Source organism: Erpetoichthys calabaricus, chromosome 10 (assembly GCF_900747795.2).
Source record: "Erpetoichthys calabaricus chromosome 10, fErpCal1.3, whole genome shotgun sequence".
Classification (NCBI taxonomy): domain Eukaryota; kingdom Metazoa; phylum Chordata; class Cladistia; order Polypteriformes; family Polypteridae; genus Erpetoichthys; species Erpetoichthys calabaricus.
In genome coordinates, this window is record NC_041403.2 from 74,506,059 (window position 1) to 74,533,534 (window position 27,476).

The 27,476-nt window shown below is 39.4% G+C and overlaps 1 protein-coding gene across 2 annotated transcripts in view; it reads left to right on the forward strand.

Annotated features, from left to right (window-relative positions):
- ephx4 (epoxide hydrolase 4) overlaps window positions 1-27,476 on the forward strand; it is a 64,206-nt gene that overhangs the window by 15,784 nt on the left and 20,946 nt on the right. For both annotated transcript variants that reach the window (XM_028811436.2, XM_028811435.2), the window contains exons 3-5: window positions 5,421-5,578; window positions 6,835-6,963; window positions 13,277-13,380. In XM_028811436.2, the coding sequence (XP_028667269.2) occupies window positions 5,421-5,578; window positions 6,835-6,963; window positions 13,277-13,380 (391 nt within the window). The remainder of the gene's footprint in view (window positions 1-5,420; window positions 5,579-6,834; window positions 6,964-13,276; window positions 13,381-27,476) is intronic.

The following is a 27,476-nucleotide window of genomic DNA, read 5'->3' on the forward strand; positions in this document are numbered from 1 at the left end:
GTTACATCACTCTGTGTATAAACAATGCGGAGATCTGACCATTCTTCTGCCAGACAATGATGAAGGCTTTGAAAATATCTCCCAGGAGTGTCTTTCAACTCCATGATGGACAATTTTGTGGTGAGCAAAATTGGCTCAATTTCGGTAAGATTGACATCTTGCCTTTGCCAAGCCTTAGATAAGTTGGACAACAAAGGTAATACGTCTGAAAGCATCATCAGAGAGGAAACAAAATTGTACGTTTTAATACATCTGCTTAATTCTTCAGCTGTGATGTCATTTCGTTCAGTGGCCTCAGCTATGACACTCCTCATACACTGTCGTAGTGACTGTAGTGCAGAATCATGAGACAGCCATCTAGTGTCACTGGTCATTTTCAGATCAATCTGGGGAATGTTCAGAATATTTTGAATTTCCGTTAAACCAGCCAACCTAACTGAAAAATTTTGGAAGAAATAGAATAGCTGCCTTAAGATGTTGTTCAGTTTTGTTAAATAAGGTACAGCAGCTGCTGCTTGGGCACTTGCAAGGGCCAATCGGTTTACACAGTGGCAGTTGACCAAGAGTCCAGATGTTTTATCTTTAAGCAGTTTTAGCACACCTTTCTGTTATCCCAATCATAACAGCCGCTCCATCTGACCCTAGTCCAACCAGATTAGCAGTTGTCAAGCCTAGAGTTCCATAGTCTTACTCAGTGTGTTGGTTATAGTCTCCGCTTTGCCATCAATAATATTGTGGGTTGATACAAAACTAATTCTGACCTCTTTAGTGACCTGGCAAACATATTTAATGTAAATAATTAATTGTTTTACAACTGAGTTGTCTGTGGCTTCATCACACAGAATACTGAAAAAATTTTCAGCGTGTATATTTTTCAGTATGTTAGACTTTATTTCTGATACTAAGACATCCAGCAGCTCTTGCATTATTCTTTCAGAGGTGTAATGTGCATTTTTACCGACATTGAGATGTTGTAAAAAGGAACATCCCATTTCTTTACAGTGTTCCAACAGCTTTTCAAACAACGTTGTATGTGGCAACTCATTTTTTGCCAGCAATACATGGATCTTAAAGCTCCCACAAAGGCATCTCTCTGTAAGTTATTGAACACAGATAGAGATCTTTCAATTTGACCGATTCCAGTTTGCTCTAGTACACGCTTTCTTAAAAGGTCAGCAGAAGACTCAATGTGCGTTTTACTTTTTTCATGGTCCAGCAAGTTTTCTTTTCGATTTCTTGTGCATGGAACGTTTACCCAAGGTAACTCCCTCCTTGGGGGGTGTTTGTTTGAATATTTCATGCACAATGAGCACCACATACCATTTTCTTTGACCATTAGCCAGTCAAAATCTTTAAACCATTGTTTGTTTATGCCGGATAAGCGGTGCTTAGATTTATCAATTGGCAGAATGTGTGCTGAAGAGATTTCCTGTGATGGACCAGCTTCTTCAATGTCTTTGTCTGAAATTGCCACATCAGGAGTTGACGCCGCACCTTCATTAGTTTGTGGCGTCTCTTTCCTGAAATTACTGAGCAGTGTTGTTTTCTGAACACTTTTATTACTCATGTTGGTAAAATATTTGGAAAAAACAGTACCTATGAATAAGACTTTTGAGAGGGAAAGTGGGAGCCTGTTGGATATTCAATGCACACTTGCACCACGACAGGGCAAGATATGAACAATAAAAGGAATGGCAGATGGGTCACTTTAAGAAAACCCTCAGCAATTCAGTGACAAAACTTTTGCTCAGGACACAGTGTGTGCTACAAGGGTTTCTGCACACTTTTTGCAATATGGACGCAGGTCCAAATATGAGCAAATATAAGAACGGCAGATGGTGTCACTTTAACAAAATCCTCAGTATCAGCAAATATAAAAATGGCAGATGGGGTCACTTTAACAAAGCCCTCAGTTTGAGCAAATATAAAAATGGCAGAGAGAGTCACTTTAACAGGAACCACAGTGAGTGCTACGAGGATTTTTGCACACAGAACACACCTAATGCTTAAACAACTGTATACTGTATATATATACATATATATATATATATATATATATAAAAATATATTGGTTCACTATGTACTGAACAAGAAGAGAGCAGCTGTATGCTACACAGATGCACTGACACTGAGAACAGAGATGTCACTTCCTGACGCCCTTTTTCTGATATCTGGCAGGCTGATTCCACAAGTCTTTTTTTTATCAGTCCTCCTTTCGCACCTCCACATCCTCTTTTCTTGTGAACTGCCACTCCGTCCCCGCTATTAGCATGTACAGCCCCCCTCACCCGTCCAGCTCCCCATACTCCTTGCTTGTGAACTCCGCTCCGCCTCATCCCCGCTATTAGCTTGTTCAGCATGGAGTGATCGGCAATATCCCACTCTGCACCTCTCCCCTCGCCACTTGCGATCCTGCTTCTAAAGTATTTGCCCGCTCGTCCCTTGCCATCTCTGCAGATGTAGATCTACGGCTGTCATCTCACAATGTCATGCATGATGACAGCTGGACGCTCAATTAAATTAGCTGGACGGTGCGCCTGGCTAAAAGATGCTAGGGAGAACACTGCTTTTTGTTGTACAAATTCATATTCATTCGTCCAAGAGTCTTGAAAAGTGCGAACATCAAGTTTTTGTCTTTCATGAGTCATTTTACGGCAGTATATTACTTAATAGTAACAAGAGGGTTGTTTAATGTACCACAGCCTGCTCTGAATACATGGTTTCCCTTTACGTTTGAGTCACATTCGCAAAACGTGGGTGACAGCATGAACGCGTGCACTGTAATTAAAATATAAATTTTTTTTACTATATTTCAATTTAATCAGAGTGCCATTTAAAATTGTTCTGAGTGCCACGCTTGGCACGCGTGCCGTAGGATGCTGACCCCTGTCCTATTTAAAATTAAAACAAAAATACATTTTCAACTCTAGGAGCTGTCCAGCACTTCTTTAGATTTTGGAAAGTATTAAATAACGTCATCTCTAAATATGTATACTGGGACACAGATAGCCCTCAAAATGCTTTAGTATCTTTCATATGAAATACTGTATTATGACATAGTCAATTGTTCTGTGCCATACTTGTAATTTATTCTTATAAAACTAACAAAGGGAAGGAGAAGAAGCACACTTCTAGTTTTAGGTACAACCTGTTTCATACCAATTTCAAATACTCAACAGTCAGAATACAAAACAAAATAATATATAACAAAAACAAAAGTACAAGGTAAAAGGAAAAAACTTTTTTTTTTTTCATATTTCCAGTATTTATTTCAAAAGTCTTTAGTCCCAGATTCACAGAGGCTCAGCCTGCTTATTCTTGGAATTTTATGCAGGCCTTCATTTTGACATTGAAATGTATGCTGTGGAATGTAGGCATCAATATTTTCAGTAAGGTAATTGAGGTAAGTCATTTTCAACTGGAAATTTTACATGGAAGTCAGTGTAGTCAGCATAGTTCGAACTGGAGATATAAGGTCTCTCCAGTTCTAGATAGAATTCTTTCTGCCTTATTTTGAATTAACTTCAGGGTGGTAAGCTAATGATTTTGACACTCTGATAATAAAGCATTCCAAGAGCAATTTTTCTTTCAGTTAAGTGAATAAGGAAGCTTTTCAAGACCCATCAAATTAAAGCTTGGAATATAATACACTATTTTTTAAGAATTTCAACGAACATCATATAATAAGGGCTGTTTTTCACTGGGAAACAGTGCCTTGTGTACATTACATATTTCTATTTTATATTTTTAATTCGTTTTTTTATTGAAGTTTACTCACTTTGCATGATATTACTAAAATCATTTGAAACCATAACATTGGCCAAAGTTGTTATCAAAATAATTTTGATTATCTAAATGAAGGGATGCCGTTTGTGATTAAATATTTACCATTTATTGTAATTTTTTTGTTGTCATCGAAAACTAACATATTCTTAGTTTTTTAAATTTGTTTTTTTAATAACTAGGGGGCTCTGCCCCCTGCTCGCTTCACTCGCCCACCCCATGTTTGGTTTACCGGATATACAATTTAAAGAGATTGTTATTTTCATGGGAATTGTTACATATGCATTATTTTCACTTTTACTTTAAAAACTTTTGTAAAAACAATACTTGTCCTTTATTTCCGGCCCCGTGCGTGGTTACAACTCTTTCTCGCAAGACGTATAACGCTGCTCACGTTGGGGGGGGGGGGGGGGGGGGGTGTTTTGGCTGAACGCATGCTAAGGATATGCCGTCAGATCATCTGCTGTCTTTATGCTGCTGGTGAGCTGCCTGTTCTGCTTGTCGCATGTCGTTGTGTTAAGAGCTGGGAGCACATGATGCGTGTCTACCAAAAGCAATCCAACAACTGCTTGGTTAGATGTCTGTGGACTTGTTTTAAATGATGGCTCACTGCCTTGTCTCGCGTGACGTTGTAAAAACAGTGATTGTCCTTTATTTCCGGCTGCGGGTGTGGTTAAATCTCTTTTTTCCAGGATGTATAACGCTGCTCACGTTGTGAAGGGGGGGTGGCAGCTGCTGTCGTGCTGCCTGTCGATCATTTTAAAGCCTGTACAGCCGCTGTCCTTTTTTCCACTTTGTGTCTCTGCTGCTCACGTTGTGATCGCTTCTCCGTGATCATAAATATACACCTGACCGGATTGTCTTTTCTTTGAAATTAAACTTGCCGTTGCTTTAACTGTTGCGGGACCACAGATTCTCATAGCGTATGTTCCATTATTGTGTAAATCTACGTTTTGTGCATTGAATGATGCGAAGGCATAAAGACTTTGTTTTCTGCTCTTTGCTTTTTATTTCTGACCTCACTTTGTCCTGCTATTTTTTCAATTACACCTGGTTCTGATGATTAATTTGCTTTTGTTTGCGCTAATGCGATCTTTTAGTCATCGACGTTTCATTTATAACGTATTGTCCTTTATATGCTTTATATACACTGAGACCCCTGGATCTGTGTGTGCTGCATGCCTTTACACTACTGATTTTTATGCTGGCTGTGCTCTGATATTGCTTGTAAGTAGGGTGTGTCTTGCAAAAATCTCATGTTCTATATCCCCGCGAGATGCTCCGTGGCCATTCTCTTTCATCTCGCGGGTCTTTTATTTGTCTTCCGTGATCTTAACGTGAAGATCACGTATCGTCTCCTAGCCATTCCCTCCCACAGGATTTTTTTTATAATAAAGAGACTTTAACATCAATGACTATCATGTGCAGTGCAAAACAAATGCAAAATCACTGAAGAGACTGAAACTGAAGGCATTTTAAGTCATGCAGTGTTTCTGTGTCTCCTAAATATCCTTAGTTTGCATTTTTATCAACTTCAGATTGGGAACTGATAGTATATAAAAATAGGAGCTACTATCCACAACTTTGAAAAGAAACAACTGTTTTAAAATGATGAAAAGAATTGCTTTTCTTCCTAGGTTTTCCTGGCGTCATCAGCTTCGGGAATTCAAGAGCGAATTCCGAGTGGTAGCTGTAGATATGCGAGGATATGGAGAATCTGACATGCCAGTTGGAAAGGAAAACTATAAATTGGATTACTTGGTTGCTGACATTAAAGACATTGTTGAACACCTAGGTGAGTTCCAGGATAAAGCTTGTATTATGTGGTTTTATCTCTGTGTACAAAATTTCTAATGGTATTTCAAATTATGTTACAGCTGAGATTGCTATCAATCCTCCCATGTTTAACTAAGGACATAATATATAAAGTTTATATGATCAGCCCATGTTCATGTTGTGCACTCATAGACCAAATTCATACTGTATTGTTAAACTGGTGACAATTTTGCCAATATAGCACTAAAGTGGACTAGAATCATTTTCAAACTAATGGATTTCTTTCTTTTTTGTTGTTCTGATGATGTAAATGTGTTGAAAAATAAGCTTGTTGGTATTGCATGCAAAATATTTTTAATTTAATTTTTTTTTTTGTGAAAGGAGACTAAGTTTTTGTTAGCTTTTATCAAAACAGAAAAATGATGTGCATTGCTCTTTAAAGTACAGTACATTAATAATAATGCCATCAGAGCCTACTTCTAAACATTTTAATCATTCTTGAGTTGTTGCATTTTGCTGCCTTGTTTTGATGTGCTGACATGTTGTTGCCTTGTCATGTTTTGAAGGCAGATTGAATAGGATGTATGTTTTTCTTTCTGTGATTGTCTATCAAAAGTATTTAAAACCAACCCTGTCATGAATATGAATGAGTTTTGATACCCAAAGACTATGTCTCTGATAGAAATGTGAGCAATACCGGAGTACCACAAATAACAGATCTGTCTCATTTTCTCTTCGCTCTGAACATCTCAGACTATAAACATAACACCAGGACATGTAATTTGCGGAATTATTCTCAGATAATTCTGCACTTATGGGGAGTTTTGATAAGGTAGATGAGACAAAGTATAGAAATCAGGTGGGTAACCTTGTTTCTTGGTGCAGAAAGTGTGTGCATCTTAACATCAGCAAAACCAAGGAACTGGTTGTTAACTTTTGCCACATCAAAGAGCCTCTGCACACAGTAATTATTCAGGAAGTGAATACAGAGGTCGTGCATTGCTGGACTGGTCTTGTAACACTGTTCTGATTTGCTGTTTACTTTGTGATTTTAATAGTATGGTTTACAAGTGAATCATTTGGTGTTTGTCCCAGTAATATCCTGTTAGATGGCCAATGTGGCACCTACAGTTCATCTACTTTATGTTTAGTGGGCCAGTTGGTGTAGTTAGGGTGGGCAATAAGTTGAAGTCACATTTTTTAAACATGGATTCTGTGCTTAGCTTGAATGCTTTCAGTATAATTGTTTTCAAACATTTTCTTATTCTTTTGTAGGATATAACCGATGTTACCTTGTTGGTCACGATTGGGGTGGTATGATTGCCTGGTTGTTTGCAATCTATTACCCAGAGATGGTGAATAAGCTAATAGTTCTCAATTGTCCTCATCCTTCTGCTTTTATTGGTAAGTGCATATTTACTTTACATTGCTCTTAAACACCTCAATGGTTAACACTCATAGGTGGGTGTGCTATTCATTGATTATATGTATTTTTAATGCCATCTGAAGTTGGATCCTAATTTTTGTAAAGAAGCTATCAGAGTTTCTTGCAAAATACTGTATTGTATAGTCACCACACCAAGTTTTCTATTGGCAGCACAGTGGTGCATTGATCATTAATAACCATGAGATTCCATGAAGCTGCACACAGGAATATTGTAGAAGATCTCACAAAGTGTTATAGAGAGAGCAACCTATCTCTTAATATCACCAAGACGAAAACATTCACAATGGATTTGAGGAGACACAGTGCTTCATTTGGGTCTGCATTCATGAAGGAAAAGTGGGAAACTGTCAAATGCTTCAGATTCTGTAGTTTCTCACATCTTTAAGACCATGCATCCATTGACTTTTCAACTAAAAACTACTCTTCCAATTGCTTTGTTCTTTATTGATTTTTTGCTTCATGAAATTCTTTGAAGTATGCTTAAAGTCATACACATTTAAGTCAAAATAAAATATTTTTTTGTTAAAATTGTGAAGTTCAAAAACAAAAAACTGTTATAATTAATAACCATGAGGCTTAATTTCTTCCCTGACTCTCTCTATCTTTATTTGATCGCAAACCTAGGGACATCCTATACCTTGTAGTGTAAACTTTTATAAATACGCAGAAAGTGCCGACTGTGTTATATAACACTTTAAGGGAGGTCAGAAAAGTCATTGAGAGGCTTGTGGCACCTGACACATAAACATCTTAATACATAATTCGCCTGCCTCCTCACTCACTCACGTCCGTCCGAAGCCGAATGTGCAGTCGCCTTCTGCGCACGTCCGAAGCCGAATGTGCAGTCGCCTTCTGCACAGCTGCCCGAAAAACCTTACGAGACCGACATCCAACCCCAACATCGCGGCAGGCGGTGGATTTACGGCTGCAAAACTTCAAAGAGAAAGGCAACTTCGATTAAAGCTCTAGAGGCCTGAAAGGCGATTTCGACTACAGCTCGAGGCCTAATTACGCATTCTGATTCAATTACGCATTCATTCAATACACCTATATCAGGTTTGTGGTGCTTATACTTATTACTGTTCCATATTTTACTGGAACATTCATCATTCAATATTATACTATAGGCCTGGAAAATTCATCAACCAACAGTACAAGCCTGTACAGTAATGAGTAAAGCGGACTACAATCATTACAAAACAACTTCTTCGTTACTTATCATTTGTTCTTCATACACTGCTGACACAAACTCGTGCCCGTTTCATCTTATGTTGTGAAAACGGGCTCTTTGTCTAGTATAGAATATTACAAAACTCTATCCTTGATACAAAACGATCTCACCTTTATAGTCAGGGAAGTACCATTAAATCCCAGACAAGAAAGTTTATAAAGTATTTTTACACCAATAGTATGCATGTTGTGAATAAATGATGTACCTTAATTGTCTGACTGCATTTCTTTAACTCTGAGGATGTCATCTGTCATACGTTATGTATTACATACTATATTGATATATTGACTATGTTTGAACATAGTCTGAAACTGTATATACCATTTCAAATTCATCCTTTTATTCATTTAGTTTTAAAATGTATTGCTACCTTGACAACAAATATGAATAAAAGTTCTAATGTACTTTTTACATTTTGTAAATAAAACTTGAACTTGTTTTGTAAGTATCTAGTTTTGTTCCTACTAAGGGTTATAGTACTATTTAGTAACAAGTCCTTTCATATTTATTATTATATTCTGTTTAATAACAATGCTTGAACAAAGAATATTCTTCATTTTTAGTCAGACCCAATTTGTTTTACAGTAATCCCTCCTCCATCGCGGGGGTTGCGTTCCAGAGCCACCCGCGAAATAAGAAAATCCGCGAAGTAGAAACCATATGTTTATATGGTTATTTTTATATTGTCATGCTTGGGTCACAGATTTGCGCAGAAACACAGGAGGTTGTAGAGAGACAGGAACGTTATTCAAACACTGCAAACAAACATTTGTCTCTTTTTCAAAAGTTTAAACTGTGCTCCATGACAAGACAGAGATGACAGTTCCATCTCACAATTAAAAGAATGCAAACATATCTTCCTCTTCAAAGGAGTGCGTGTCAGGAGCACAGAATGTCACATAGATAGAGAAAACAATCTCTAGCAAACAAATCAATAGGGCTGTTTGGCTTTTAAGTATGCGAAGCACCGCGGCACAAAGCTGTTGAAGGCGGCAGCTCACACCCCCTCCGTCAGGAGCAGGGAGAGAGAGAGAGAGATAGAGAGAGAGAGAGAGAAAGAGATAGAGAGAGACAGAGTTTGTTTTTCAGTCAAAAATCAATACGTGCCCTTCGAGCTTTTAAGTATGCGAAGCACCGTGCAGCATGTCGTTTCAGGAAGCAGCTGCACAAAAGATAGCAACGTGAAGATAATCTTTCAGCATTTTTAGATGAGCGTCCGTATTGTCTAGGTGTGCGAACAGCCCCCCTGCTCAATCCCCCTATGTCAGGATCAGAGAAAGTCAGTGCAAGAGAGACAGAGAAAGTACGTTGGGTAGCTTCTCAGCCATCTGCCAATAGCGTCCCTTGTATGAAATCAACTGGGCAAACCAACTGAGGAAGCATGTACCAGAAATTAAAAGACCCATTGTCCGCAGAAATCCACGAACCAGCAAAAAATCCGCGATATATATTTAAATATGCTTACATATAAAATCCGCGATGGAGTGAAGCCGCGAAAGGCGAAGCGCGATATAGCGAGGGATCACTGTACTTCAATTTTTGATATGACGATTTTTGGAAAATAGAAAGAATATCTGAGTTTCGTGTTTGTTCTAAAACATTCCTTTACTGCAGCATAGTGCCAAAAGTGTTTGGATGTTGCAATTAAATTTACCTGGATTAGAATGACTAAGTAGAGTGCATTGTACCATCCTGTTCACTTTCTGCTTGGAGCTGTTACCAGCATTCTACACAATGTTATGTTTTTTACTGTTAAGATATAAAAATATACCTTGTTAATTTCCATGCAAGAGCCAGAGTATAATTACTCAGATCCCTTTAACAGAATTTGGTTATGAAGAAGACATTATTTAATTGCCCAAAACATTCTTGGTAATTTCTCACCCTAGCAGTAATGTGTTAGGAGTCAACCAGATTTAATGTAGTATGGGTCAAATCCAAGGTAATGATTTTCAACCTATGTACCTTATGACCATTCGGTTTACAACCACTACTGCTTCTCACAGGCAAACAACAGTTTTTGCCATGCCAGCTCTGTTTGCCATGACTCATTCATCTCGATCTCCGTTTATTACCTGCAGTTGTTTAGACTACGTTTAGCTACATGTGTATGTGATCAAGTCATATGAGGGTGAAAGAAAGGGAATGCGATTACATGTGACTTTAAGTTATCCCATTGTAACCGGTGTTTACTGTACTCACTGTATTTCTGCACATTGAATCCGGTTAACCTCTGAAGCTTCTGCGTTGATGTGCCGCTTCATGCAAACTGCCATGAAGGGGTAATGAAACCACAGTGAACTTCTTTATCTGTTAATGTTTATTATTAACAGATTGTAATGTTAAAATAGAAAACATGTGAGTGCTTATACTCTGCCAGGACAACTCCTGCTATCACGGTTAACACAGTGAACACTGGGAGAGGCTCACACTGATGAAATAGCATTACACAGACAAAGAAAGAATTTGTGAAGCTATTAAAGGTACAGCACCCATTTGAGCAACAGTAATACCAACACCAACTAATAAAACAAAAAAAAAAATGTACAAAAAAAAGCTAGAAAATCTACAGTGGCCTAAATAATGATGATAAAAATGATATAAACAAACAATATGACTTAAGGGACTTATTATACAGTACTATACATACGGTGAGGTTAAAATATAAATACCGATCTGTCTTATGTCCAGATCAATTTATGACTGGTCTCCAGTTAACATGGACGTAAGTCGATGACTACCTGTATTTATAGTTCTTGGGTTAATTTTACCTGTTTGTAGTTCAGTCTCTAAATTCTAATCTTCTTACAGTATGTTTTGAAAGTGCTCTATTTTGAATTAGGATTCTTTCCACTAACTCTTTATTTTTGTTTTTTCCTCTATCAAATGACAATCTTACGGCTGAATTTTGCCCGTGCTTTTCACTGTTTCTTAGTTTCTATTTTTGACTGCATATTTATGTCTCTGTGTCTTCCCATTGTCTATCTTGCATATAAGAACTCTTTCTTTACTAACCATTTTTAAGTTACAACTGTTTACCATATTTGTATGAGGTCATCTTTCGTCTCTACTGTAGTCATGGATGCAAAAAAAACAAATGAATATGGCAGCTGAGCTAGATTAATCATGCATCAACATGGTAGTCTTAGTCAGTCAAAATTCTCAAGAAACAAAACAACATTTTTATTCTAAGAAGATAGTGATGCTCTAGTTATTGTTGATAGTAACAGTTATTTCAAATAGCTGAACAATTAATAGATTTAATTAAACTGGCCAAATAGGCTGTGTCTGCAATTCCTGAGTTGTTTCCAGGGCTTTTGTTTCTGAGGAAAATCTTTGAGATTGTTGTGCCAACAAATTGTTCTCAAAGTGAACACACTTCAAGCTGAGTGAGTCTATGGTATTGTATCATTCTAAACCCAAATGTATGGTTTTTCGTATGAGTTCTGTTCCTGGTGGAGGCTGTTTTCCTGCTCTTTTTTTTAAGAGTACTTAGATTCTCTGTTTCACTTTGGTGTATCACCCACCAGCTGTTCCTTGACATATGGTTTACGATTGTTTGGAGGCCTCTCTGTTGGTCACATTTCCAGTTTGCTGTTGCATTGCAATTCTAATTGTTTGCCTGTCAAGGATATTTAAACTTACATGCATTTGTCATGATTTAAGATAGTTAGTGGAATTATTTCAGTCCTAGTGTGTATTTCTAGTTTTGTCTTTAGTTTGTAGTCTTCATTTTTTGAATTTTTCTTAAGCTCTTTTTACTTTCACAGCTTCATGTAACTTTTTTGATTATAATTTTGACTGTCTTTGTTTTTAATTTTGTTTGGAGAGCTATTTTTGCTGCTATCTCTGTCTACTGTTACACTCTGTCTCGCACACACACAAGCAAGAGGTTCCTGTGTCAATGAAATGCTTTCCACTCAAAATGGGATTTACCCAGGAACATTCAAGAGATGGTGAATATTTTATGGGTTGAGGTAAGCAAGCAGTGGAAGGCTTTCAAATACATACACTCTGATAACAGTGGCTCCCAAGGGTATAACACAAAAAGCTAAAAAAAAGAGATAGCATAAATTAACATTAAAAATTCAGAATGTAAAATGAACATTAAAATGTGAGAATGTGAAATTAACAATTAAAAATGATAGCATGAAATTAATGAAGGGCGAAAGCACAAAATTAACATTAAAAAGTGAGAGCATGATATCAACCAAAACTCACAACGGAAATAAACTTCTCAACAGAAATGGAAACATAAGTGACACACACTCTATGGCAGCACATGAGCCCTATTTCCCACAACATGCTGTCCCTGGAATTTAACCTTGAACTGCCTTGTCGTAGATGGATGTGTGAACAAAGACACAGTCATGGAATACTAAGAAAATGAAATTGATGTGTTGAAATTACATGCACACAGTGAAGCAGCAGTGAAACAGAGAGGACAGTCACATGGGTCTGTCTCTCACGTAGGTCTAAAATGCTCAGTTGAAATCCAAGCACAAGAATCACCTGTACAATCTGTATGCTGAAATAAATAAACGCACTTATTGTATTTTGTTGCTATTCTTTTATGATTTATTATTTATGTGTAAAATGTACAAAACAACACAAGATGTTTTGCCCACTTGGACAGCTCCAGCTGACTGGGTGTGAATTGTGCACCTGATCACTGTCTAGATGGATTTTGCACATTCTCCTCAAGTCTGCAAGGCTTTTCTTCTGGTGACTATTCACTCCTTTTTTTTACTTGCATATCCTATATATGCACGGCATTGTCTCTGCCTTTCCTGTCCTAAAACTAGAATAAATTCTTCATTGAATCATTTAAAGTGCATACTTGGTGAACTCATTTTTGCTTTGAGGAAAGGATAATGATTTTTTAACATTATTTTAAAGACATCTACTGTATTTTTGTGTTTGTAAAACATGAGTGAAATCTAATGAAGACTGTAAAAATAAAAAGGTTTGTTTTGTATCTGTACAATCTGACTTTTAAACTTATTACAGATATGAATAATGCCTTTCTTTGTTAATAGATTATACTCTACACCATCCTTCCCAACTGAAGAAGTCCAGCTACTTCTTCTTTTTTCAGTTGCCCAGGCTTCCTGAGTTAATGCTGAGCATTAATGATTTTAAGGTAAGGTAGATGTTCAAAACCTATTCTATATTTAAAGAAATGAATTACATAAGGGACATTACCGTGTAGAGTGATTAATACAGAGCACGTACTGGTATTCAGTAAATGAACTTGAGTATTTAATAACCTTTGGATTTATGGCTGTTGCAGTGTGTTCTTTTGAATGCTAAACAGTTCTGCCTACACACAAATTACTTTGCTTTGCTACCTACAAAATGAAAGAGAAAAGAAATAATACAATTATGTAATGCTTTTCTGAAACCTTTTTGATTATGTAGTCCAATTCAGGATAGTTTGTCATTATAATAGCATTACTAAACTAGAAAACTTATACAATGGCACAAGGACAATTAAGATATGCCAAGGGCTAAACAATATGATCTACTAAATAAGAAGCAATTTAAATACTTATATCTATACATCTTTGTATGAAAGTATACTTGAAGGTTAAGGAGGTTGCCTTTTAGTTTATATTTCGACATAGTTTAATACTGTATATTCTGTTGAAGTGCTATAGAATTCTATCCATCTGTATCCACATGGTGAAAACTGTAGTGGATGATTTGATTTTTGCAACATATACATTTACAAGTTAAGCTAAAATTTCTGTTTTCTTTATATGAATGTGGTCATTTACCTTGTCATGATAGATCTTGACTTTATGAGTACTCACATTTTAAAAGAAGAAAAGAAGGAAAGCATCTGGATTCCTGACATTTTTCACAAAACAAGTATGGTCCAGGCCATTTGCTGGTTCCATCACTATGTTACCTGCAGTAACCAAAGTTGCTCCAGAACTGGGCATACAGTAGTTTCTCCATAATAAACACTTCACAATAGAAATGTATTAAACACTTAAGACAAAGGTCATGTGTACATAGTACAAATACTTACTTAGTACTTTGGTCCTTCTGTGCCTTTGGGTACATTGGGCAGCAATTTGGCATCACCTTTTTTGATTGGCTGCTGCTCCTTCAGCTGCTGCTCCTTTTGCCAGGTGATGTTTATTTGTTTCAGGTCATCGTGGAATGTTCTATCCCACGTGAGTATTGTCCTTCCTCCTTTCTGCATCCCTTCCGGTGGCATCCATTTCATGACTGTCTTTAAATGGCGACATTCAGGGAGACACAGGATGTGACCAGCCAGCCTCATTTGCCGTTGAGACAGTGGACATGCCTTTGACCTTCTCCAGACCTCTTTATTGGTAATGTGGTCACGCCAGCTTATCTTCGAGACTTGTCTCAGACATCTCTGGTGGAACACATTCAGCTTCTTATGAGTTCTGACTTTATTCTTCCATGTTTCACTGCATAGATGGCTGTTGGTAGAACAGTGCTGTTGTAGAGCTGGAGTTTCATGTCAATGGAGCGCGCTTTGCTGATTCTATAGTTAACATCAATGTCATTGCTTACTGTGCTGCCTAGATATGTGAGTGGTCCAATGTTTCGATTTCTGTGTGGTTAACCTGGATGGCCATTATGGTCTGATTTTTCAGTACTATCCACCTTCACTGTTTTTTTTTTCTCTGGCTTGCAGTGGGGCCACGGGTTTGGAGCATTAAAGCTCAACCCTACTGGGGCCTGTGGCCACTGCTACAGGGTGCCTGGATGTTTGCTGAGCCCTTGTTTGGACCACTTCCGCCACACCCAGAAGTGCTGCTGGAAGAAGGTCAAGGAGCCAGCAACTGCTACTCTGGGAGCCAGAGTCGGGAGAAGGTAGACAAAGCTTGTTGGAGAAGGGGTGGAGGCAAAGAGAAAGAGAGAAAGAAAGGAGAAGAAGTAAAGTGTGTTTTGTGCTTGTGACTGTGGAAAAAAAGAAAAATAAAAACGTGTTGCTGAACTTGTGTCCCACGTCTGTCTGTGTTGGGGTTGGGGCAGTTGATGCGCCCCCTGGTGGTCCACATATGGTATACCTCGGCTGGGCCCACTTGTTGTGTCCTTAAGAACAAAATAGACAAGAAGAGAAAAGGGGACAGGATACACCATTGTCCCACACCAGTGATGATGTTAAAAAAGTCAATTCTTCCTGTTTCTGTCTTAACGTTGCAACGAGAGTTTGCATGCAGGCTTCTGAAGATGTTGACGTAGCTCTGGCTGTAAGACCAGGAGATGTTCCAGAGGGACTTTCTGTGAACGCTATCAAATGCCTTCTTGAAGTCAATAAAATTCAGACCTAGTGGGCTTTGATGTTTAATGCACTGTTTGATGATATTTCTGAGAATGACAATCTGTTCTATGCAGCAGCAACTGCTACAAAAAACAGCACATTCTTCCCATAGTACTGTGTCCACAGCTGTATACAGCTTATTCAGAAGCACAGTGCAAAACACCTTGCCAGGAACACACAGCAGCATGATGCTACGCCAGTTGTTACAGTTTGACAAGTCTCCTGTTTTTGGTAACTTCATTATTGCTCCATTCTGCCATGTCTGTGGCACCTTTTGTTCTTGCCAACAGTGGTTAATCAGATTTGTCTGCTCAGTTACTAGATTGTTTCCACCATATTTAAGCATCTCTGCTGTGATTTCATCCAGTCCCACTCGAAGTGTATAGGGCTGCTGGGGTTAGTTGATTCAGTGTTTCTTGGAAGTGCTCCATCCAGCACTGATATTGCTCCTCTGGTGTGACTAGAATCTTTCCTGACTTGTCTTTCACTGCCACATTTAAGTTACTGTTTGTTCCTGTTAGTTCCGTACAATACGGTATAAGCTGCTTCTTCCGCCTTGGTGCCTTACTTGTTTAGCCAGACTTTCTTATTGGCACAGCAGCTCTGTTTCACATGTCAACCCAAATCCTGATATTCTCTGACACGTTTTGCCTTCTCTTCTGCTGTTCTTGCACTGTCTCTGTTTCTCTTTGCCATTCCTTTCATCAGTAAGCTTCCACGTTGGTTACCCTCTGATCCTCTTCTACTCCAAATTGTTCTTTCTTAAGTTTCTGTCACTGTCTCCAGGAAGTTTTTCCGCTGGTCTTCCAAATCTTGTAACTGGTGGAATCTATGTCCATAGTGTTATCTGGTATTGCTGAGACATGGCTGGTCCCTTCAGCTTATCACTTACCTAGGGTATGATCTTCTCCTGTTTGATGAGCTTCTTTAAATGCAACTTCACTTCATTTTGTAGAAAGTGGTGGTCTGAGCCCACATATGTGTCTCTGAACGCTCTGACATTAAGTAGAGTCGATCTCCAATGTTGGCTGATGCAAATGTAGTCAATTTGATTGTTGGTAGTAATAATAATTTAATAATTTTTTGCATTTATATAGCGCTTTTCTCACTACTCAAAGCGCTCAGCAATTGCAGGTTAAGGGTCTTGCTCAAGGGCCCAACAGAGCAGAGTCCCTTTTTGGCATTTACGGGATTTGAACCGGCAACCTTCCGATTGCCAGTGCAGATCCCTAGCCTCAGAGCCACCACTCCGCCTAGTGTCAACAGGTGATCTCCAGGTCTTCTTAGAATAGAATAGAATGCCTTTTATTGTCACTATACACATGTACAATGAGATTAAAAGCAGCTCCTTCAATGCAGACATATATGTAGAACACAACAAACAAATAAACAAATGGTGCAAAAAGTTGCAAAAAAAGTTCTGCAACGCTATATACAAATGGAAAGAATAATAACTAAATCGAGTTATTGCACATTATTTAAATACTGGAAAGAATAAATAACTATTGCACTATTGGGTTATTGCACATAATTTAAATATTGCAAAATAATGATGATCATGTGCAGTGAGTAGTGGATGTTGGACCCTGAGAGTAATGATATTTTACAGTATACAGATATTACACAGTTATTATTCAGTACCATTTAGATATTGGATATTGCACAGTTGATGGATAGAAGGAAGTCCAGGGGTTGAGGGGTTAGGCTGTGTAGTCAGTGCTTGTGTGAGTTTAGAATGGTTATGGCTTTTAGGAAAAAACTGTTCTTGAGTCTGTTTGTCCTTGTTGTGATGCACCTGCAGTGCTTCCCAGAGGGCAGCAGGTCAAACAGATCAGAGCCAGGGTGGGAGCTGTCCTTGATGATGTTTTTTGCTCTGCTGATGGATGGCTTTGTGCTGGAAGTATTATAGATGGTGTTACCCATTGCCACTGGTCTTCTGCGCTGATCCAAAAGGTCGAACAATATTCTCCATACCGTGCCTGCTGATGTTAATCTGCATATTCAATTTACCCATTAACAGTTTCACGTCATGGATGGGAATATTGTTGAATGTGTCCTGCAGCTGCTCGTAAAATTCATCTTTTTCAGCATCATTTGCCTCTTCAGCTGGTGTGTACACTTGGATGATGGTGAATTTCCAATGCCTTGACCAGAAGAAGGCTGTGATGATGCATTTGTTGTCTGGCTTCCAAACCATAAGCTCTGTGGTAACCTCTTTGTCTAGTACCATGCTAACTCCTCAGGTGTGTTTCTCTTCATGACCTAAGCAGGAAATCATTTTGCCATTGTTATTCAGTTCTCTGCTTCCACTCCATTGTATCTCACTAATTCCCAAGATACTGAGCTGGTATTCCTTAAGTTACCTCAGTAGAAGTAACATGTTTCCACTCTTATATAATGTCCACATGTTCCACGTTCCGATCTTTTTTTTAATTTTGGCACTCAGAATCCGGCACATTGGGATACTAATTTCCTTTCAGCTTTCATTAGTGTCCCTCTTTGCAGAATCTTGTTCATTGTCTTTTCCCTTGTGCCAATCTTCTTGTTGACATTCACTTGCTGTTTCTGTAGAGGTTATAGGATTTTATGGGACCGGGGTGCTAGCCCTGTGCCCAACATTCCTCCTTCTACATCCAGGCTTATGACTAGCATCGGCGGGAAGTGTTATAGTAAAAATAGTACAATGTAAATCTTTTTGTAGTTGCATTATCTCCTACAGACAAGTAACATCATGGGAAAACTAACGACAATTAATATAACATCATGCATTAAATGCAACATAAGATATTATATGCAAGAAGCATTCATGCAGTTGTTAGCAAAAGTGAGTGTTAAGTAGCTTTATAGTCTTATGGATAAAAACTGTCCTTGAATTTGTGATGTGAGTGCTGATTGTCAGGTTCCAGTTTCCATGACAGATGAGGTGTTTAATAGTACTGTTTGCCTTTCTGAAGCAAAGTATGCTAGAGTCATCCAGGCTTTAGTCAGACATCTGGTTAAGTAAAGTTGTTTTTGAGCTTTCATGAATGGCATCTGAGAAGAGTTTTGACCACTTTAGTTCAACAGTAAGGGTGGCTGCTATATATTTAAAGCTGTTGACCTCCCTTAGTAGTCTTCTCTCCACAAAGATTGTTGTATGGCCTGCCTTTTGTTTGCTGTAGTCTGCTACCAGGTCCTTTTTTGCTGACATCTTGTGTGTCAAGTGCTACAACTCTGCAGTTTCATCTGCCTGTTCTGAGAAGTCACGGAAAGTTGATTTTTTAGCAGGTAACTGATCATCCTTGTCTTGAAACCCCAAGTCCAAAATCAACTTTTTGGCTGCATGAATCGCAGCTTTTCATTAATTTTTGTCAAATATTTTCAGTTGTCATGGCTTTGGGCTGTGTATATACTGTATCTATATATATTATATATATATTGTGGAAAGCAGCCCGGACACAGACAGGCGGACAGCGATGGTTCACCCAACACATGTTTATTTTCCATACTCATATTTACAGTAAGTGCAACACAACCTCAAAGTCCCCAAAAGTCCAGGCCTTTCTCACACTATGCCTCTTTCTCTTCAGTCCGCCTCCTTGCCTCCTCCAAGACCTTGTCTCTTGCCCTCCCGACTCCAGCTAACAAAGGGAGGCGGCCCCTTTTATAATCACCCGGATGTGCTCCAGGTGCCTCCTGACATTCTTCCACCGGCACTCCCCAGTGTGGCGGAAGTGCTGGCTGCGCACCCAGAAGCACTCCGGGTGTCCCCGATCCTCGTCCCCCCAGCACTTCCGGGTGTGGCAGACTGCTGAGGTCCAGGGCTTCATAGGCATTGGGGTGCCACCTGGCGGTGACCACAGGCCCCTACAGGGTTGAGCTTCAAAGCTCTGTACCCGTGGTCCCCATAGCCACCAGGGCAGTCACCCCATGTGATCTGGGGGAGGCGTAAGCCCTCCTCTGGTCCTCCAGGTCATCCCCCCATCCACCTGTGACAATATATATATATATATATATATATATATATATATATATATATATATATATATAATTCACAAAGTCGCCGCCAAAGGGGGAAGACACCCATGAAAGCACGCACACCAAAACAAGACACCCATGAAAGCACGCAGGAAGAGGCGTGGATTCACTAAGCTGCCGACAAGTAGGAAAGAGCCTCGCCCACCAACTCTATGACCATTGGATACAACGACAACTCGCAGAGCCACGCCCACTAACTGGGACGCGACGCCTCGGAAAAAACAGCGTCATTTATGTTCATCTGTTGTACGCTACACATGGACCTCTGAGCCACCTTGAGTTGGGGGCAGCAAGTCTTTGATAGACTGCAACAAAATGATGAAAGTACGGGCGCATTTTTTCACACAAGCTGTGTGTGTGTGGGTGTTAGTTAATTTGTTACTCGAAGGATTTCAAGATTTAATATGCACAGGCAGTAACACTGCAAATGCAGCCCAAACGAACCCAAAATCTTCCACAGTCTTCTTACTGTAAAGCAGCAACACTACCACTGCGCTACAAGACAGAGAATGCAGTTAAAGAACGCACCAGGCTCGATTTTACTTTCACTTCTGTTTGGACAACTGTGTCGTTCAGAAAGTGTTCACCCATCAATACATAATTATGAGACATATGATACGCCGTGAGTTGGCAAGAGCCACGACCACCAAGTCGGACGCAAAAACTCACCAATCACCATGTTAGTCGAGTTCCTCCCTACTACGATCCACATGCACCTCAGAGCCACAGATTCCTTTCGGTTACGACGTACAACTGCGTTCTCCATCGCAAACTGTTTTACACGCTGCATAAAGCGATTCGCATCCGCGCCACCAACACTCCTTTTTTCACGGACCGCGTCTACCCTCGCTCTCTACAAAGTGCAACAACTCACCACACAAGGACGCCCTATCTTTCGAGGCATTCACACTGCCGGAAGACAATCATGGGATACGCAGAAAATAGCCATGTCAGTCAACGCAGATCAGACACCCAGGCAAACAACACTGAATAATCAATAGCTACAACTACTTTGCCCGCCCCCACTCCTCACCTGAGTCGGTTTCGTCTCTGTTCAGCAGTGTTTCCCAAACTCGGTCCTGGTGAACCCCTGTGGCTGCAGGGTTTTGTTCCAACCAGATTCCTAATCATTAATGCCGGTGAAACTCATCAGGGATAAATCGGTTTTTCAAACGCAGTCGTGTAGCAGATTAGCTGGATGTAATAATCCGAGATGAATGCGCACCTCCGCGCTGAGTGAAAACACAATGTATATTGCTGCAACAAAATGATGAAAGAACTGGCGCATTTTTTTCACACAAGCTGAGTGGGTGGGTGTTAGTTAGTTAATTAGTTACTCAAAGGAATTCAAGATTTAATATGCACAAGCAGTAACACTGCAAAAACAGCCCAAACCAGGAAAGACAGCTGGCAAAAAGTCACCAACAAACTAAACGCATGTGCACTGTACTTACTGAAAGCAGCGTTACGGATTTTGCAAATGTTCATTTTTTTCCCTCTGCTTAAAAAACATTGAAAAAGCGGCGTATACTACGCCACGGGTTGGTTTGCAGCGTGTAAAACAGTTTGTTTGTCATGGATAATTTACTATCCACACAGGGAGGAACCAGGAAGCGAACCCACAATCTTCCACTGTCTCCTTACTGCAAAGCAGCTGTACTACTACAGCGCCACAAGGCAGTTAAAGAAATTATATTTATATTTTTTACACATCACACACTAGAAGCTGCTGACGAACCCTTCTCTTCGTTGTCAGTCTGTAGCTGCGAAAAAATAAAAGCAATACGAGTTTTAACAGACGTCATTCAAGTGTATCATAAGTTTCTGTAACGTTAATGAAAATGGCCAGGAGGTGTCACTAGAGAGGTGAGTGTCAAATGCTTTGAAGCTTCGATACGATTTCCGACACAATTGCTTCAAACGTGTTGATGCTTCGCGAGGCTTCACCCCGCCCATCACTACTCACAGGTTACTGAACGAGAAATCAGCAGACTAGCATGACGGATGGGGCGTATAGGGTGTCCTTCCCCTCTCCTCCGGATTTTTCAAATGTTAATTTTTTCCCTGTGCTTAAAAATCATTAAAAACCCAGCCTGATTATGCGGTGTATGGTACGCCGCGGGTTGGCTAGTATATATATATATATATATATATATATATATATATATATATATATATATATATACTAGGGGGCTTCGCTCGCCATCCTGCGCTATGAGCCAGCCGCTTTGCGTCTCTAATGCTCGCGTATATGGATTTCAGTTTCACCAAACAACAAATCTTTCAATACGCCTCTTCACTGGGAAGAAACACTACTTTTCCATAATGGCAACACAAATTAGATGTTCTACAAGTCCCCAACTTAAAGTTTAAATCCGAACAATATATTTCATTGGCTCCAGCAGACACCCGTGACCCTGTGTTCGGATTCAGCGGGTTGGAAAATGGATGGATGGATGGATATTTGATCCAGTTTTGCTGTTCTGTTATTTCACCGAGTAATAATTTCTGTTTGTTTTCGCTAATGCAATCTTTACTATCATTTTTTTGAGACTTTCGAATTTTAGTACTTTCATTATCTGTAACCTGCTCTGCATGTGTATCACACCAACGTTTTTGAATTCTTTATGACGTTCTACTTTGTCATCTACTCTCTCTCTTTTATTTCTGACCCTGGGCATGGTTAAATCTCTTGGCACAAAGTCTCGTCTTGCGGGACATGAAAGTATCTCTTTGAAAAAGTCATATCTCGTCCCAGGCTAAAAAGTCTTGTCTTGTCTCAGGATTTTTTTATTATAATATATATATATATATATATATATATATATATATATATATATATATATATATATATATATATATTATACAGTATATGGGTTGGCAAAAGTAGGTTTACAGTTGTTCGTATGGACAAAGTTATGTAGCTTATGTTTATTACAATAGCTTTATTAACTCAATAGCTTTATTAACTTTATTAACTCAAAAGAATGTTACAGTGGCACAGTGCACTTAGGTACAATCTCATAAGTGCTCAAATTACCTAAAAGATGTATATGTTTCATAACCTCACAACTATAAACCTACTTTTGCCCACCCCTGTATATATGTATATACAGTATATATATATATATATATATATATATATATATATATATATATATATATATATCCATATTACTAACCGAGAATGGTAAATCGGATGGCATGGACGCAGGTACACGGCGATGGGACCATGAGACGTACTGCGCAGGCGCATACAGCTCAACTAATGGAAATAGCAGCAGGTGTCACCGCCATATTGTGAGTGGCACTACTGCGGAGTGAAGTTAGGAATAATGTGCTGCTTGGGATTGTACAAACCGCTGAACGCTTTACACCAAATTCAAACACAATACAGCTCAACGATACACACACGAGCCCACCTGGATAAGATCAATAAATGCAGGCGCCTACAACGTGCGTCTGAAACTGCGGAAGCAAAGCAGGCACGGGTTCAAAACGAACGAGCTCGACTGACGGATATACAAACACGAGCCCGCCTGGATAAACAACGCGCCCATAGCTAACGACTAACGACATAGCCACACAGAAAGGAGGATTTTGCACTGCACCCCAGAGTCAAACGTAAGACACTACGGGGTCTGAAAAGGTCCACAAAGATAGTATGGAATATATAAGAGCACACCCATCGGAAAAAAATCAATCGTGTAAAAGCACATAGTACACACAAATCATGTGCTCTCAGCGCATATAAAGCGTATAAGGACAATACGGAGAATAGAGACCCAAAGGCATTGGAGAGAAAGAAAGGCAGATAAGAGATTATGAAAGCAGTGGAATTTGAAAAGCTCAAACAAACGATGGCGCGGTACACATGCAGACAAAGGTACAGAATATGAAAGCAGTGAAATTCAAAAGTATTGTAGCGTCCCAGCCAGGTTGAGGGCTTATTGGTTTTAAGTGACTGTTAGGTCCGATTGAGGGAAGGCGGAGTACAGCACGGAGGACTGATAGCGGGGTATTGATTTGAGGCGGTGGGGGGGGGGCGTTGGAGAGGGTGCTAGATAGTTGTGTTTGGGGTTAGGAAGTCAGCGATTGTTCAAGTAAAACTTTTGTGACACTTTATCATGTCAGTCACTACAGTATCAAAGAAAAGATAGAAACGATTGCATTACCGCAAACAAAAGGTGATTAATCATCAGAACTAGGTGTAATTGAAAAAATACCAGGACAAATTGAGGTCTGAAACAAAGAGTAGACAACAAAGTCTTTTCGCATTTGCATCATTCAATGGACAAAACGTGGATTTACACAATAATGGACCATATGCTATGAGAATCTGTGGTCCCACAACAGTTAAAGGAACGACAAGTTAAATTTCAAAGAGTACTCAATTCGGTCGGGTGTATATTGATGATCTCGGAGAAGCGATGCAACTTTTAACAGGCAAAAAGAAAGGTGATGTATATATTCCGCGAATAACATTACACACCAAAGGAGATTGTGATATTTCATTCGTAGTAAAATGTTTACAGTTTACCATGAGAATAGCTTTTGCTATGACAATCAATAAATCACAGGGACAAACAGAAAAACACGGATTATTTATTACAGAAACAGAAACAATATTCACTCACGAGCAGTTATACGTTGCGTTGTCACAATGTGTCTCCAAAAAATATTGTTTTTAATGAAGCTTTAAAGTAAAAGTGAAAATAATGAAATTGAAACAATTCCAAAAAAAAAATGTAAAATGATATATCCAATTAACCAAACATAGGGGTTGGCGAGCAAAGCGAGCAGGGGGCAAAGCCCCCTAGTATATATATATATATATATATATATATATATATATATATATATATATATATATATATATATATAATATATTCTACATGCTGTCAAATGAACGAACCACACGCCGTGGCACAACGTTAGAGGCTTCGCCTCTAGCACTGACGTCCAAGGTTTGATTCCCAAGAGGGAATGCAGTGAGTGTGTACGCCTGATGAGCCCAGAATTAGGGTAAAACACATGTCGTGTACACTTTGCATTATTTGACAATAAAACTATATATATCATCTCCCTCCTCCCAACTCTGGCTCCCAGAGTAGTGGCTGCTGGCTCCTTTTATAAGACACCCGGAAATGCTCCAGGTGCTTGATTGCTCGTTTCCAGCTGCACTTCTGGGTGTGACGGAAGAACCACCCACATAGGCTCAGGAGCCACTGCAGCGCCCCCGACACAGACTGACACCGTGAGGCACACGTAAAATAAATAAACTTTTTATTTTCTTCACCTGTAGGGCACGTCTTCCCCGTGTCCCACAGGCACAATACAGTCCCAAAAGACACACCACACAAAACACCACCAGAAAAACACTCTTCCTTTCCTCCACTCCTCTCGGCAGCTTTGTCTCCCTCCTCCCGACTCTGGCTCCTTGAGTGGTGGCTGCAGGCTCCTCTTATAGCCCACCCGGAAGTACTTCAGGTGGTAATTAGGCTGCACTTCTGGGTGTGGCTGCATCACAGCCCAGACAGGCTCGTTAAGTCGTTCAGACCCCCTGGTGGTGGCCACAGAGCCAAAAAAGCATGAGCTCTGGTGTTGCACGATTGTGGCCCCAATACCACCCAGGGGGGCTGCCATCAAGTGTCACGGGGAACATAATGAGCCTCCCGTGGCAGCTTCCCTGGATTCACTGCCAAAGGGGCGTCCCGGCCGGGCATGGGCCCCGGCCATCCGTCACAATATATATACAGTGGAACCTCGGGTCACGAACGTCTCGGAACATATACAAATCAGGTTACGACCAAAAAGTTCGCCAAACTTTTGCATCTGTTCACGACCACACACTCAGGTGACAAACAAGCCAGTTTCCCTTCCAGTTTGTATGTGCCAAGGATTTAGAAAGATTTAAGCCTCCTGTTGTGGATAAGATTGTGTCCATGGGCAAGAGCATGGGTCTTGAAGTGGACAATGAGGACATCGAGGAGCTGGTCCTGGATCACAAGGAGGAACTGATGATGGAGGAACTCACTGAACTCCAGCAGGAGCAGCATAAGTTGCTCACCGAGGAGCAGTCCTCAGGGGAAGAAGAAGAAAGGGCGGTTATAAATAGTGATGCAATAAAAGGAAAAATGGAATGAGTGCCAGGATTTTTTCGAGAAGAACCACCCTGACAAAGCGGTTGTGAACAGAGTGATAAACATGATAAACAACCATGTCATCTCACATTTCCGAAAAATTTTGATGCGTAGGAAAAGGCAAGTCACATTAGACCGCTATTTCGCGAAGTCTGATCCACCAGCTAAACAGCTAAAAACACCAGAAACCCAAGAAATCAGCATGAGAGAAAACACCTGAAGGAGAACATCCCTCCATCGCCCAGAGGGACTCTCCCTCAAAACTGTAACCTCCTCTCCACCCAGCTTCCTCCTCACTTCCTTCATGCCAGAACTCGACTCATGCAAGGTTAGTTTTCTCTGTTGTTCAAGGTTTTTCACAGCGGATCATAAGGCTGTAGTGTGAACTCTTACAATGTTAGTTTTCTTGGTTGTTTATAGTTAGTTTTTGTATAAATTAAGGATTTTTCGTGTTTTCATTTTTTTCCCTGTGCTTAAAACTCATTAAAAAAAGTGTTTACAGTGAGCGGTTCGTAAGGCTGTAGAGTGAACTCTTGCAATGTTAGTTTTCTCCGTTCAAGGTTCTCAGTGTTATTCAATGTTTTTACATTTAGTTTACTATTACACGGTGCATTCTATGGTATTATTAACTATTTTTGTGCTTAAAAATCTTTAAAAAAATATATTTACATACAGTTCGTATGGTCTGGAACAGATTAATTGCTTTTACATACAATCCTATGGGGGAAATTAGTTTGGGTCACGACCAAATCGGGTTGCGTCCAGAGTTTTGGAATGAATTACAGTCGTGACCCGAGGTTCCACTGTATATATATATATATATATATATATATATATATATATATATATATATATATATATATATATATATATATATTGTAAGACATGCCCAGACACCACCAGACTGAGAACACATCTTTATCAAAATGCACATGTTTATTCACAGTTCTCTCCCATGGTCCTCTCCCGATCCCCTGAAATGAAGGGATTGTGTTAAAAAAATGCTTTAGTTGCCTCACATTTTTATGCACTCGTTTTGTTCACCCCACTGAATTAAAGCTGAAAGTCTGCACTTCAACTGCATCTGAGTTGTTTCATTTAAAATTCATTGTGGTAATGTACAGAACCAAAATTAGAAAAAAGTTGTCTCTGTCCATGTATTTATGGACCTAACTGTAATTGCAGAGATGTCTTCTTCAAATGAGTGTTTTGTTAAGACTGACTCCAAGCTAACAATAGGATAAAAATGGAAGTGATGTCAGCCATGGTTTGTCCGCCAGGAAGGAAGAAAAAAGGCATTATATGACAGTGCCACCCTGTGATTTGTAGTGCAATTACCAGTGGATGAGCCATGAAGTTGTCTCCCATACAAACATGTGTAATTATATATATATATATATATATATATATGTATGAAAAGCCCATAATTTTGAATGAACTGACTTCTATTATAAATGTTTTTTTTTTCTGGAGGAATTTCTTGCTTCTGCCTGCACACAGGTTTCAACCACCTGTTTCCGCAGTGCACAAGCAATTGCATTGGGTCCATTGGCCCATGGGAGTGGGACTAGACCTCTAGTCAATTGTGCCTCATCAGATTCAGATTTGAACAATTAAAGAGTATTTGGATCTAATTTCAGTCAATATGAAAGGTGAATACAGTTATTCTCAATATGGTAATATTAGAATTGCAACACTTAATCCAGGTCCAGCTATTTTGTGAATGTGTCTGTTATTATGTAGTTTTCTATGATGACTTTAATGGTTAAT